The sequence below is a fragment of the Anabrus simplex genome, chromosome 5 (assembly GCF_040414725.1).
Source record: "Anabrus simplex isolate iqAnaSimp1 chromosome 5, ASM4041472v1, whole genome shotgun sequence".
In the NCBI taxonomy this organism is placed as follows: Eukaryota; Metazoa; Arthropoda; class Insecta; order Orthoptera; family Tettigoniidae; genus Anabrus; species Anabrus simplex.
This window is the reverse complement of record NC_090269.1, coordinates 9,639,907-9,655,598: the sequence shown is the minus strand read 5'-3', so window position 1 is coordinate 9,655,598 and position 15,692 is coordinate 9,639,907. Positions and strand designations below refer to the sequence as shown.

At 39.4% G+C, this 15,692-nt stretch overlaps 1 protein-coding gene across 2 annotated transcripts in view; it reads left to right on the top strand.

Moving 5' to 3' along the window:
* LOC136873665 (tetratricopeptide repeat protein 37) overlaps positions 1-15,692 on the top strand; it is a 311,142-nt gene that overhangs the window by 204,924 nt on the left and 90,526 nt on the right. For both annotated transcript variants that reach the window (XM_067146760.2, XM_068228003.1), the window contains 2 exons: positions 7,544-7,731; positions 12,164-12,380. In XM_067146760.2, the coding sequence (XP_067002861.1) occupies positions 7,544-7,731; positions 12,164-12,380 (405 nt within the window). The remainder of the gene's footprint in view (positions 1-7,543; positions 7,732-12,163; positions 12,381-15,692) is intronic.

The following is a 15,692-nucleotide window of genomic DNA, read 5'->3' as shown; positions in this document are numbered from 1 at the left end:
TACAGGTCCACGTATGGTGGCAGTAACTATTCTTTCGATGCTGTTCATAGGCAAATCGAACTTCTTCCAGAATTCTATGAACAAGGCAAGTATTGTGCAACAAGCACCAATCATTAGGCCGATAATCTCTACTTCATTCAGCTGGTATTTATTTTTGTAGAACGGAATGGTGGGCATGTTAATGTTCTCCTTTTCAAGATGAACTTCAGTAGACTGGCCGATATGGTGCTCGAATCGGATGGTCAGATCGATAATGAAGCCTTTCTTGCCATTATCTTTAAAGGCAAGTATGTCAATTCGTCTTGTACTCCCAGTCATAGACAAACCGTGGACTTCTTCATGTACACGGAAGTTTTTGCTACGGAGTTCTTCTGCAATCAGTGATCTTATATTGTGATGACGTGAGTTTCTCAGTATTTCGCCGTAGGGGCAAGAACCCAGAACATGAGCCAGTGTTTCTTTCTCTCTGACGCATCTGCGACAGAGGTTTCCGTCCTGAGTTCTGCCCGGAATAGTTCGCGCTGCAGAAACACTTGATGTCATCTTCATTGCCTCTTGCCATTCGCTAAAAGAAAGTCCCTGATGATGCCTAATCCAATTATTGGCCGGAGTCTACTCTTTATACAACTCTACACCGATCCCCTTCTGTGGCAAAGAGCACCAAGTTGCCATTTCACGACTTCTTAGTTCTTGCAGGTTATAAATTTCATTTTTTGTCTGTATTGAAGATCTACTTGTGATACAAATTCTTATAATTTTGTTAATTACCACCGATTCAATACAATAAAAACGTAAAAAAAATTACATATTCATTAAGTTGTTGATATGGTACATGTTTCACTCCTTTTTCGTGAGCATCATCAGCCAATTATTATTTACTTAACGTTATATAAGATCATGAATCTGTTCTATTGGATTAAGGTTATGCTTGTAAACCTGATTGAGAAATCTTATATTATTTTAAAAGTCCTATAACAATAAAATTATATCTTTAAGTTAAAACATATTTGTCTAAAATCTATCTAAGTCTAACATTTTATTGACAAAACTCATCTGGTGAACATCCTTTAAAATTATTTAAAAGACCTTTTCAGATCTGGCTAATTTGTAATGATTCAATGTTGCTTGACTTGAATGATTGTCGTTGAAACTTCGTTAACTATATTAACAATTGTCTACAGTTGATAATTGCCTATGTTATGAACATTTTACTTGTTCTCGATGTTGCTGGAGTAACATTTGCACAAAATGTATTGGCATTAATTTTATGTTGTCAATACGAGAATATTGTTCATGAACAAACTTGTTGGTAAGAGATGGATAGAGTTACTCAGAAATTCCGACAACTCCCACACAAGTATGGCAAACTCAGAATCTTGTTCACTGGAGAACTGAATGAATTTGTTCTTCCATTCCTTTAATTCTGAATGAAAAGAGTTTTCCTCTTGAACAGGATATTGATGCTCAATGGAAATAATATCATCATCTGACTGAGATATGTGTTGACTGAAGTTGGTTAGCAAGGTAATTCGATGTATTTGTGGATGAGAGCAACTAATGTGAATGTTTACACCTCTTGCTCCTTGAAAATATCCACCACAGTGAGGGCATTGGGTTCTTCGCGTATTGGAATTATCTTCCGGTCTGTTCACAGTCTTCTCGTTTTGTTCATCCTGTACATCTTCACGTTCTGTCTCAGAGTCCGAATATTTATACTGTGGTCTAAAATTTCTTCCTAATGAAGACAATATTCCTGTGGAGCCCGTAGAAGTAGTAGGTCGTTCCGTCAGGGCGTAGTACTAGCATAATCTATCTTTATGCTTCTTCCCCATGTGGACAAGCAAGCCTTATGAAAAAGGTTTTATCACGGTGAAGGCATTTATTTCTTGTTTCTAAATCAGTCTCCATTTTGAATGAGGACGGTTGTATGATAATTCATGGCAGAGTACCATAAAAATAAATAAATAACCTATTAAGTTAGTCACTATGTTGAAGCCTCTGTGGCTCAGGTGGCAGCACACCGGCCTCTCACCGCTGGGTTCCGTGGTTCAAATCCCGGTCACTTCATGTGAGATTTGTGCTGGACAAAGCGGAGGCGGGACAGGTATTTCTCCGGGTACTCCGGTTTTCCCTGTCATCTTTCATTCCAGCAACACTTTCCAATATCATTTCATTTCATCTGTCATTCATTAATCATTGCCCCAGAGGAGTGCAACAGGCTTTGGCAGCTGGCACAATTCCTGCTGTGGATTTTCATTTTTCAAGTGAGTCACTATGTTGAACTTAAAATATTTTCTGCTCTCTTGTTGAAAATTTCCCCTTTCCTTAAGTCTGCTATATTTCTAAGATCTCTCATATAAATCAGAATTTCCTCCTCTTAATCCCATCTGACCATGCTAGCCATCTTAACCGTCTAAATCTTCAGTTTCAACTAAATTTATCCATAAATTCAAATGGCATAACACTGGTCTGAACCAAACAATATGTCCTCGCTGTCAATGACCTTACGGTGCGAGCTGCTACTATGCTGCCGGTTACGTAATGACCTTGCTAGCCCTTTTAAACCGTCAAATTCTTCAATTTCAACTGGTTACCAAATTTATCCACGAACGAAATACTATTACACTAGTCTGAATCAAGAAAACATGTTCTTGCTCTTTGCTTGCTGTCAGTGATCTTACAAGGCGCGCTGCTACTTGTCCCTATGCTGCCAGTTACGTAACCGTATAAATACGCAATACACCGTATAAACTCATTTGTGCCTCAAAATGTTTTATTTAATCTAGTTATAAGTTTTAATGTGAAGCAGTGAATGTTTATAATCTAAGAACATTGTATTTTAAACCTACATCATTCATGTACATAACAGTAATTATGTTTTATTTCTCATATCATTTAACGTAGATGATTGCTTAAGCTAAGACAGAGAATATTGCAGACTGACAATGTATCAGTCATGTTTCAATTACATGTTATATTAGTCAGCTGAAGATGACCTTCACACGGTCGAAACCGGTACTGTAAAATAATACATAAATAAAGTATTGATTAGGTGGAAGCTTCAAAACTTCATATCTGTGAATATCAAAAATCAATACGACATGAAACTTATAGATTATGTTATCTTGGGGTTTCAGTTTGTGAACAGTATGAAGTTTGTAGGGATACCAGTGTAAAGTGCGATGCAAAATCTTGTGAACTGTTGACCGGGATAGCGACAATTTGTGACTCAGCTCGAGCACTGGTTATAGAATTGGAAGAACGTGGTGCACAATCTGCTACAGCTCCAGCAACGTCATCACCAAGATCCATGGGGATGGGCCTTTAATCATTTTCTTCAGCCCATTACTTGTCATGGAACCTCTTCTCTGCTGTTTCTGTTGGTGATATTCCCACAATGCAGCGTTGCTATTGCTGCCATTCTGATAAAAGTAGTTCACTCATAGTGAATGGCCTCTCTTCCCAATAGGCATTACGTTTCACACAGAAAATTTCAAATTTATTATGTTACAGCAAAGATTCACTTCAGCAAAAGGAATCAACATGAGTTGCTAAGTAACAGTCAAGGAACTGACACAATGCAGTTCTACTGGAAGAACATTTTGACACCAGAGTTACAGAATATTGCAAGTTCTAGCCGCTTATGGCGCCATATGTTCACCTGGTGGCCAAACTTGGAACTAATAATTTGTGTGGCATAATTCGCGAGCGCATTACTTAGTTAGCATATCTATGAAATTTCAGACTCCTACGATCATCACAACCCGTGCCGTACTGCACTGAACACCATAACTTTAATTGTGGACAACCAGTACAAGTATATTTTCAAAGCTTCAGTCTGCCCCTCCAGCAAAGGGCCAAACATCCTGCTTTGAAACCATACAGAAAAACACCGAAAACATAGCATCGCAACATCCAAACTCAGAGCTGAAGATTGAGACCTCTACTGGTGAATAGGGCTCTCATACTATTGAGCATACAGTGAAACCTTGGAATGCGAGTAGCTTGATCTACGAGTGTTTTGCAAGACGAGCAAACATTTTAAATAAATTGTAACTTGATAAGTGAATGAGGTTCCACAATAAGCGTCACGTGTGCCTACGCTTTCCCCTCCCCCTGCCTCTCTCTTTCCTGGGCAAGTGTGTGTAATCCCGCGCTGGACTTCAGTTGGTGTGCCTCGCTCGCATAGTCAACACTGTACGAATGTACATGTTTTGTTTCTTTCATTAGTGTTATAACTGTTCTGCAACAATGGGCCCAGTGAATGCAAAGAAGGCAAAAAAGGAATTCGGTCTGAAGAAGGAGATGATTACGATGGAAGTTAAAAAGGAAATGATCGAAAAGCACGAAGCAGCAAAAAGAGTCGCAGAAGTATCAAAGCAACGGCCACGTGTTCTGGAAGATGTAGAAAAGTTGCTTCTCATTTGGATAAATGAGAAGCAACTAGCAGGCGATACTGTGAACCGAGAATTTAATCTGTGAGAAGGCAAAGACATTGTACGCCGACTTTGTCGTAAGTAAATTACCATGTAGTACACATATGTCAACACAAGTCAAAGAAAGCTTCAAGGTCAATAGGGGATAGTTTGATAACTTTAAGAGGAGAAGTGGCATCCATAGTGTTGTGAAGCACGGAGAGGCTTCCAGTTCGAATGCTAAGGCAGCTGAGGCATTCACTGCTGAGTTCCAGAAGCTCATTGTTCCCGAGTGTTACCTGCCACAGCAAGGTTTTAACAGCGATGAAATGGGACTTTTTTGGAAAAGGATGCTAAAGGACCTACATTACAATAGAAGAGAATTCAGTGCCCAGTCACAAGCCGATGAAAGACCATTTAATCCTGTTATTGTGTGCTAATGCGAGCGGAGATTTAAAAGTAAAGCCCCTGCTTGTGTATCATTCTGAGAATCCACGAGCCTTCAAGAAATGCAACATGCAGAAGAGCCGGTTAAATGTTATGTGGAGGTCCAACACTAAGGCTTGGGTCACTCGTATTTCCTTCGTTGAATGGATGAACAAGGTCTTTGGTCCTGTAGTGAAGGAATACCATTCAGAAAATAATCTGCGGCTCGATGTCTTGCTGGTTATGGGCAATGCTCCTACTCATCCTCCAGGCCCTGAGGATGACTTACTGGAGGAATTCAAGTTCATTAAGGTTAAATTCCTTCCTCCCAACACTACTCCCCTTCTCCAGCCTACAGATCAGCAAGTCATTTCGAACTTCAGGAAGCTATACACCAAAGCACTATTTCAGCGATACTTCTGAGTGACTGAAGGAACAAACGTTACCCTCTGAGAGTTTTGGAGAAATCATTTCCACATCATGAACTGCCTGAAGATCGTTGATAAAGCCTGGGATGGGGTCACCAAGAGAACTCTGACTTCCGCTTGGGAGAAGCTGTGGCTTGACTGTATTCTTGGACGTGACTTTGAGAGGATTCTTGATGACAATGAGCCGCCGATTGTCGATGAAATTTTGTCCTTAGGGAAGACCCTGGGGCTGGAGGTGAATGACGTGGACATTCAAGAGCTGGTGGAAGAACATAGGCAGGAACTCACTACCAACGAACTGATGGACCCGCATCGTGAACAACAGGAGGAGGTTATGAAGGAGATCTCGTCTGGGGAAGAGTAGGAGGAAAAGTCATTGAAATCTCTCACTTCAACTGAGATCGGGAGAAGTGCAAAATGTGGGAAATGGTACAAAATTTTGTAGGAAAACACCACCCGAATAAGGCTGTAGCAGTGCGAGCGATGAATCTGTTCAGTGACAATGCAATGTCACGTCTTCGTGAAATCCTCAAAAAGAGGCAAAAGCAGCAGTCAGTGGACAGGTTCCTCATTAAAGTTGCATGAAAAGAAAACAATTCCAGTGAGCTAACAGACATCAGTGATTCCGTTAGTGGACGAATCATCGGCGTTTCAATTGCTTCTAATGCGAAAATTTGCTTTGACATGCGAGCGATTTGAATTACAAGCATGTCGCTGGAACGAATTATGCTCGCAATCCAAGGTTCCACTGTATTAGCATATTAGCCTGTGTATCATCATTATGTCTGAAAAGGTTGCTCTATGGCAATTTGTGGAGAAATTCTGTTCACCAGTATATACACTATGTAATCAAAAGGATCTGGACACCACCAAAAACATACGTTTTTCATCTTAGGTGCATTATGCTGCCACTTATTGCCAGGTACTCCATAGCAGCGACCTCAGTAGGCATTAGACATCATGAGAGAGAGGAATGAGGCGCTCCGCGGAACTCACGGATTTCGAACATGGTCAGGTGATTGGGTGTCACTTGTGTCAGAAGTCTGTACGCAAGATTTCCACACTCCTAAACATCCCTAGGTCCACTGTTTCTGATGTGACGGTGAATGTGGAAATGTGAAGGGAAATGTACAGCACAAAAGCGTACAGGCCGACCTCATCTGTTGACTGAAAGAGACCGCCGACACTTGAAGAGGGTCATAAAGTGTAATAGGCAGGCATCTATTCAGACCATTACGCAGAAATTCCATACTGCATCAGGATCTACTCCAAGTACTATGACGGTTCGGCGGGGGGTGAGAAAACTTGGACTTCATTGTGCAGCAGCTGCCCATAAGCCACACATCACACAGGTCAGTGCCAAACGACGCCTCGCTTGGTGTAAGGAGCGTAAACATTGGATGATTTAACAGTGGAAAAACGTTGTGGCGATCCGATGGCTGGATGTGGGTATGGCAAATGCCCGGCGAACGTCATCTGCCAGCGTGTGTAGTGCCAAAAGTAAAATTCGGAGGCGGTGGTGTTATGGTGTGGTCGTGCTTTTCATAGAGGGAGCTTGCACCCCATGTTGTTTTGCGTGGCACTATCGCAGCACAGGCCTACATTGATGTTTTAAGCACCTTCTTGCTTCCAATTACATCTTTCAACAGGATCGAGCACCTGTTCATAATGCACGGCCTATAGCGGAGTGGTTACACGACAATAACATCGTTGTGATGGACTGGCCTGCACAGAGTCCCGACCTGAATCCTAGAGAACACCTTTGGGATGTTTTGGAACACCGACTTCGTGCCAGGCCTCACTGACCGACATCGCTACCTCTCCTCAGTGCAGCGCTCCGTGAAGAATGGGCTACCATTCCCCAAGCAACCTTCCAGCACCTGATTGAACATATGCCTGCGAGAGTGGAAGCTGTCATCAAGGCTAAGGGTGGGCCAACACCATATTGAATTCCAGCATTACCGATGGAGGGTGTCACAAACTTGTACGTCATGATCAGCCAGGTGTCCGGATACTTTTGATCACATAGTGTATATAATTAAGAACAAGAACTTTTTGATATAACACACTCTCTCTCTCTCTCACACACACACAGCTTAGATGACAGAACTTTTATGGCCAAAGTTCCAAGCTGGAATATTGCACGTAGTGTTTTTTCTAGGCAACAGTGATAATGTGCTCTACGGAAGTTTAACCACTGTATGTTTTACTGTGTTTGATTGTTATTAATATATGAAGAATAAATTGAGTCATGTTTCTTCTGTTCCTGTATAGAAATAAGGAACCTTAAACTGGCACAACATTGTTTCATCAAGTCACTGGAGTTGGTGTCAAATAACCCTGTTTCTTGGACCAATCTTGGTACAATTTACTTAATCCTTGGTGAAATCATATTGGCTAATGCAGCCTTTAGAGCTTCTCAGAGAATAGAACCAGAATATATTGAAGCTTGGATTGGTCAGGTAAGACAAATCAGTGCATCTTGTTTATGAATAGCTATTTCACATAACAAAATTGGTTCCCTGTTGTACTTGGCTCCTGAAAAGTTATAGCTTAAAATAATCCACCATGTAATTTGTTGACAGTAAGCCTTGTACAATTTTTAAACATCATCTGAGAAAAGAAAATTAGGTTACATTGGTGATAAACTAGTACGAGTCTTTCACCTATCACACATTATCAGTGGTTTATATCTATTTTATCAATATCAATCAATACTGATCGGCATTTAGGGCAGTCGCCCAGGTGGCAGATTCCCTATCTGTTGTTTTCCTAACCTTTTCTTAAATGTTTTCAAAGAAATTGGAAATTTATTGAACATCTCCCTTGCTAAGTTATTCCAATCCCTAACTCCCCTTCCTATAAATGAATATTTGCCGCAATTTGTCCTCTGGAATTCCAACTTTATCTTCATATTGTGATCTTTCCTACTTTTAAAGACACCACTCAAACTTATTCGTCTACTAATGTCATTCCATGCCGGCTCTCCGGTAACAGCTCGGAACATACTACTTATGATAATACAGATGTTGATTTCCATAGGGAATCTGTAATATTTGTTCCGAATGAGTAAATTTATAATACCAATATAAATGGTCCGTTATTGGATATAATAAATTTTCCAGCTAACTCATTCCTGGTTGCCAGTGTTTTGCCTCCGTGTGTTAGGCTGGGCTCATCAATTGGTACCTAGCACACCTACCAAGACACACGGCTAGTGCATACCGTGGAGGCCACTGCATAGGCTAATTGTAGCCACCGGCAGTGCCAATGCACTATGAGAGACTCTGTCTCACTACTCAAAATTGATGTCTGCTTGGCGATCAGATGATACAGATGTTGATTCCCAGAGAGAATCTGTAATATTTGTTCCGAATGAGTAAATTTATAATACCAATATAAATGGTCCGTTATTGGACATTATAAATTTTCCAGCTAACTCATTCCTGGCTGCCAGCGTTTTGCCCCCCGTGTGCTAGGCTGGGCTCATCAGTTGGTACCTAGCACACCTACCAAGGCGCACGGCTAGTGCATACCGTGGAGGCCACTGTGTAGGCTAATTGTAGCCACCGGCAGTGCCAATGCACAAAAAATCTTTCAATTTCTGGTCTCTCTAGGCCCAACGTACAATTTACAATTTTTGTACACAGGGGTATCTATTGCCCAAACACAAAATGTATGGAGGCGTACACCTGCGCTCCTTGAAAACTCTGTTTTAAAACAATACTTGGGCTTGTGGCCCGATGATGCAGAGGCTAATCCCACACTACTGAGGTGACTAGAAGAACAAGTTACTTGGTAATTTACAGGAGAAAAACGGTTATAAAATTGTAGTCATCTCAAGATAAATTGAAGGGGAACTCGAGAGGGTAAAGGACCATCCTTTGCATATTGCTGAGCCCTTTCGTGCGCAGTGTTTGTCGTGCGCCCCATAACCTAAACAATAGCTCGACTTTCTACTCTTCACTAGTTTCAATTTTGAACAACAGGAAAACAACGCTGCATCTGTCTCGTTATTTCCATGACTCTCGATTTACATTTCGATAATAATCGATACAGATCTTATTCCCCTTGCTATTCCCATTGTAAATATCGATTTAAATCAGCAAGCAGCAATCGATCAGCTACTTTTCTTCATCGATCGGAACGGTCAAAAGATTTATGCATCATATTTTGAGTATTTCTGACTATTTTGCCGAAATATGTTGTTTTTGCCAGTAAAATAGCACATTTTCGCAGAATTCGCACCAAAATCGCATATTCATATTAATTTCGCATTTTGGGTCACAATTCGCATTTTGTCGCACTTCTATATGTGCATAAAAATAATTTTATTCCACATTAGAATTACTGTAGGCTTGGATTCAGTACAAGATTCAAAAATTTGCATTTATCGCAAATGCGATTTTTTCAGGTCCTCACTGATAAGACATTAGCCACTATATCATTTTGTTATCAGTCAGTATCTCAATCCTACTATCATTGAAGAGGTTGTTTAAGGATGCTTTCCATTCTCCTGTTATTTCGGAAGATAGATTTTCCAGATCTGTCAATTGATGTCAGAAGTGGTTTGAGTTCTATCTTTTCCTGGTATTTCCTTCACTTGCTTTATGTTCTGTATACAAAATGAATCATAATAACTGATTAGTTCTTCCATTTCATTGCACTTTTCTTCTTTGCTTCCGTAACTTCCTAGTCAGCAACAATGTTTTTTACTAACAGTTTTTGTTCTATTAAATTTGAGATTTCTTGTATCATCCTGCTTCTATTTCTTTTTCCTGTTTGTTGGTGGTTATAAGTTTCACAAACTCAATATGGTATTGTTCGTAAACAATTCCACTGATATTTTCAGTGTTGTTGATTTAATGTAACTCGTTGGTAATTTCTCGTTTAACTAATTTTTTGCTGATGGAATCTTTCAATTTCATGACGTCTATTGGCATCTTATAAGGACCTCTACAGATTTATTTTACATTCCTTTTCACATCAGCAACTAACGACAGATTATAGTTGAGCATCAGGATATGCAGCAAGTTGCATAATGGAGTTCTGAAATATTTTGTTTAGTAGGATGTAGTCAATTTGGTTCCTGATAGGTTGGTATAGTTGATGTTTACATATTTTGGACCATGTGTTATCTATGATTCAAGTATTTTTGGGGAGGATTCATAAAGCTATATCTCCTCTCTCTCGTTCCATAGGTTGTAATACCCGACCACTTCCAAACGGTGGCAATTGAAGTACATTTAAATTTACAAATTTCATGTATAATTGGATAAATATTGTAAAGTAGTGGACCCGTGCTGCTCCGCGGCATTCCTTGTAGATCAGATAACGCGTCTTGATATGCCTGCCTCAGTCATATTGTTTTTCCTGCACTTTCACTTAATACCTGTAAGAAGCAAGATCTGCTTAAATAACATTTTGGAAAGAGTTCATGATTTAAATACCTTGGCTACAAACTGTCTGTTTGAAGAACTGGACATACCTGAGAAAATCTCCAAATTCATCAGATGTTTGGGAATCATCAATAAAGCTTTTAGACCGTCAATAATTCAAAAACACTCCCGTACAGGAATCTACAAAACCTTGGCAAGACCTGTACTTTGCTATGGAAGTGAAGCGTGGACCCTGAGGAAATGCGATGAGAGAAGAATAACTATAGCTGAAATGAAATACCTGCAGCGAACAGCAGGAGTCACTAACTGGGAACACAAAAGAAATACAGAAGTGCTGAATGATCTTAAAAGCAGACCTATACTGGAATATATCGTCGCCATAAGACCTATCTGTGTCGGTGCGACGTAAAGCCCCTAGCAAAAAAAAAAAAATATATATACTGGAATAAATTTATGAATATGACAGAAATTGGCTGGAACACCTAAACAGGATGGACAAAGGAGGATCCTCAAGGCAGTCATAAACTACTGCCCCAGTGAGAAGAGATCTCTGGGACATCTCAGGAAGAGATGGCGTGAAAATTCAAATCTTTTGTATAGACCGTAACAGTTCTTGTATAGGATTAATACATGAAAGGATGATGATGATGATGATGATGATGATAACATAATAACTGATTCATTCATAAGTTAGTTTAAAAAGCTTCCTTCCATACAATATTCTCTGTGCTTCGACGATTTGGCCATATCTGGATCTTAACACTTTCAAACAATCTTGCCCGAAATAGTGCAACATACAATTGACCGTGGCTGAATTGTGGTTCGGGTAAGCAGACTACCCACTTTTTCAAGAGTTTGTCCCTGTGTTTTATTAATGGTCATACAAAAGGCTAGTCAACTTGATAACTTCCCGTCTGTATATACCTAGACTCTCTTCTCTTAGCAGCATGTAATTAATTAACAACATTCTGCCATCTGTCGAGCATATTTAGAAGCTGGGGAACGTCAGAGAATCAAAGAGTATCTAGTAGAAAATAATATTCTTCCATCATCAGAGGAAGTGTATATTCTCTGTCTTGACAGTTTTAATGAAAGTGTTAGTCGCTTAGCAACCTGCAAAATACAAAATGTATTGCATGTTAGGTTAAGACTTCACCTGCAATTACTGGAGTGATCATTTAATGATTTGATCGTAAAAATAAATATATTCCATTGACTTTTCAAGAAATGCAAGATTTTTCCTGCATTATTGAGACTCTGAAAACTTTTTGTACAAACCATGCCTTTTAACTCCCTCTGGTTTAAAAGCTTGAGTTTTGTAAATCATACACATTAGCATTTCATATATATAGCCAAATGGTCGAAGCACAGAGAATATTGTATATATACTTGAAGATTATAAGAGTTTAAGGTATTTTTTGTTTTTGATAAGGGGACTAACCAATCCTCTTCTTTCTTTTTACATGATTTTACAACTCTGTACATTTAATTTCAGGCCCTGTTGGCAGAGAGTATTGAACATAGAGATGCTATGGATCTTTTCCGCCATACCACCTCATTAGGTGTGCACCGTGAGAGCTGTCTTGGTTATTCTCATTGGGTTTGCTCCACTCTTCTCAGTTCAGAAGATAAGACTGATCCCAACTATATCTATAGCATTGAGAAGTTGCACGCTGTAACAGTGGCGGGAGATTCCATGACGTGGTATACAAGTAAGTGAGTGTATTTTATATCTCCACTTTCTAATGTTGTTTTTTTTGTGGAAGATACACATTTTCCGCTAGATGATTATAAGTTTTTCAGTAGTTTGTTGAACCTCTCGTTCTCTTCTCTGATATTAATTGCTATGTTAAGTGTGATTGAACTAATTAATCGTTTGCGACTGTACAGAGAATTCAAATGTTGCTCCCTAGTTGGCCGTCCAGACTGGATTGTTATGTCACTAGGTGACGCAAGTATCTTCAGTTGTAATGCGTGCTTTGTTTATAGGTTCAGTTAGTTACATTGTGCAGTGATTATCATTATAGAGCAGACTGACATCGTTTGTTGCTATGGAGCAGTGGAAAATCAGCACAGCAATGATGTCCCATCATATGATGTTTGCTTCTGTATACCAAGGTTTACATGAAATAGTCTATTAAGAGGGCATCAGGACAGCGAGAAAATTGGAGCAAAATCCCTCCCTCAGCATATGTACAGTCACACACATTAATGTATAGAATGTTCTTTGTGAACATTTAATTTGCAACATATGCAAATCCACAATGATTACTATTTTTAGAGCAGTACTTATACCAGTGTCAAATACAGCCTGGATTTGCATCCTTTGTAGTGTTTACTGATGAGGCATACTTTTATACGAGATGGAATTTTCAATTCCCATAATCTGTCACGTTTGAATTTACACCAGTCATCATGCACCATTTACTGGGTCTACGATTTCAGTGTGGAACCATTTAAATCAAACATTTCAAGAGACTCTGGTTGCCAGGATAGTTGGAGCAGCTGGGGAAATTCAGGAAAACCCTGAAACCTTTGTTTGTGTTTGGCAGTGCGAGATTTGTTTGCAGATCACTGGTGATGTTTCTCAACCTCTTCTGTAAAGTGCACTGAAGTATGTAACTTTTGTGGCACTGTACTTGAGAGGAAAATTAAATATATCGTCGCTCAAGTGCCAAAATTGCAAATGTGGCAATACTCTTTCTATCCATTATTTCCTTAAAGTGCACCGTCCAACAATTCTAATTGCACCACGATGGGCGACCAATTTAATGCACCGTCCAACAATTCTAATTGCGCCACGATGGGCGACCAATTTAATGCACCTTCCTTTGGGGGAATATCTTTCTCGCCTCCCGTTGGGCGACCTATTTATTGCACCGGCTGCTTCTCCTCTTCAGACTACTCCACGTATTGGAGTCAGTTTTATGGATCGTGCATTAAATATGATGCTAAGTATTGGCAGCCACATTTATCTCCATTAATCCGTCAATAATAAATTCTTGGCGCCTTCACAATTTTCGATTAAGGTCATTATCTCCTTTCCATGTTTCACTGTAGGCGTCAAATCATTCTCTGACTTGCTACACGATACCTCTCAGGGGTAACTAATATGCATCAATAAAATATATTTTTTACGTGAGATCAACTGGGGACCCGCATGCCCTCTCTTATAGTTTACCAGCAAATGCATTTTTCCTTAACTATAAATAAAAATCATCACTTAAACTCATCCAACCAAAAATAATCCTGCAAGAATTCAACTTAAACTAATCTGCTATAATAATGAAATAAATTGCATCTGCATACTTTCTGCTTTATCCAAAGCGCTAGAGTTCATCGCTCATAGACAAATAACAGACTACATGACGACTTACAACTTATTTGACCAACTACAATCTAGTTTTCGTCAAGCACACAGTACTACAACGGCACTACTGAAGGTCACAGAAGACATCCGAGAGGCTATGGACAACAAGGAAGTGACAATTTTAATACTCCTAGATTTGAGCAAAGCTTTTGACTCTGTTGACATTGACATTATGCTCTCGAAATTGTATTCCCTCCATTTCTCGGACAGCGCCCTCCTTTGGTTGCATTCCTACCTGCATGGCCATCGGCAGTGTGTTACAGATAGAATAAACAAATCAACTTGGCGGTCTGTGCAGTGTGGTGTGCCCCAAGGATCAGTGTTAGGACCCCTTCTTTTTTCTATTTACATTAATGATGTCTCCCAAAACCTAACACACTGCAAATACCATATTTATGCTGATGATGTACAAATGTACCTCCATACATCTCCAAATCTAATACTTTCGGCCATAGATAAAATCAGTCAGGATCTAACATCGTTTTCTTCTTGGTCTTTGAGATGTGTGCTTAGGTTAAACCCAGCAAAAACGGAAGCCATCATCCTTGGATACCCAAAACTACTCGCGAAGATCAATCGACCAGAGATTCCATCTATAAGGTTGTGTAATACTAACATACCATTCATGTCATCCGTTAAAGTCCTAGGCATTACTTTCGATGATGACATGTCATGGAAAATGCATATCACGAACATCACCCAGAAAACATTCTCTGCATTGCACATGCTGCGTGGGTACAAATACTTATTTCCTGAAAAACTAAAAAAAAAAAAAAAAAATGCTGGTAGTAAGTCTGGTTTTCCCTCATTTTGACTATTGTGACGCGATTTATAGAGACGCTCGAGGCAAGTTATTGAGCAGATTACAACGTGGTCAAAATGCTTGTGTGAGATACGTCTGTAACCTACGGTACTATGACCAAGTAACTCCTTCATATAACCATCTATCTTGGCCCCGACTAGAAATCCGTCTCACTGTGCATTCCCTATGCCATCTCCATAAAATCCTTCATTCTTCACAACCATTTTATCTTACTTCATATTTCAAATACTTATCCTCTTATCACAGTCTTAACACCAGATCCACTAATAATTCCATCCTTGCTTTACCTACCCATAGAACTGCCATCTATGATAAATCATTCACAATAATTGCCTGCCGTGAGCGGAACCTCCTTCCCGAAAATATCAGAGGGTTATGCGCTATTCGCACTTTCAAGGAAGCACTTTGGAGACATTTTATGCACCAGTAAGGATCATCTGTAAACTTGATGCTGCTACCAACCATTCTATTGTTATGGATGTCCTGGTAGAGAGTATAAAATTCTTATCCGATTTGTCTTTAAAATCAAATTTCATGTACTGCCTTTTTTTTTTTTTACATGTAGGATATTAGTTTTAAGAATTTATCCCTTTTTATATCTGATTTATTTCATCTTAATTTAATCTTAATTTATTTCATCTTAATGCAATCTCGCCATCCTTGTATTATTATTAATTTAATTTGTATTAGATCTAGTTATTGTAAGTAATACAATGCAATATATGTATATTTCAGTTCCTGGTTAGATGGAAGAGAAGGCCTGAAGGCCTTAATCTTGCCCGGTAAAATAAAACATTACTAAAACGTGTACACTTGTAGTCTTGACAACTG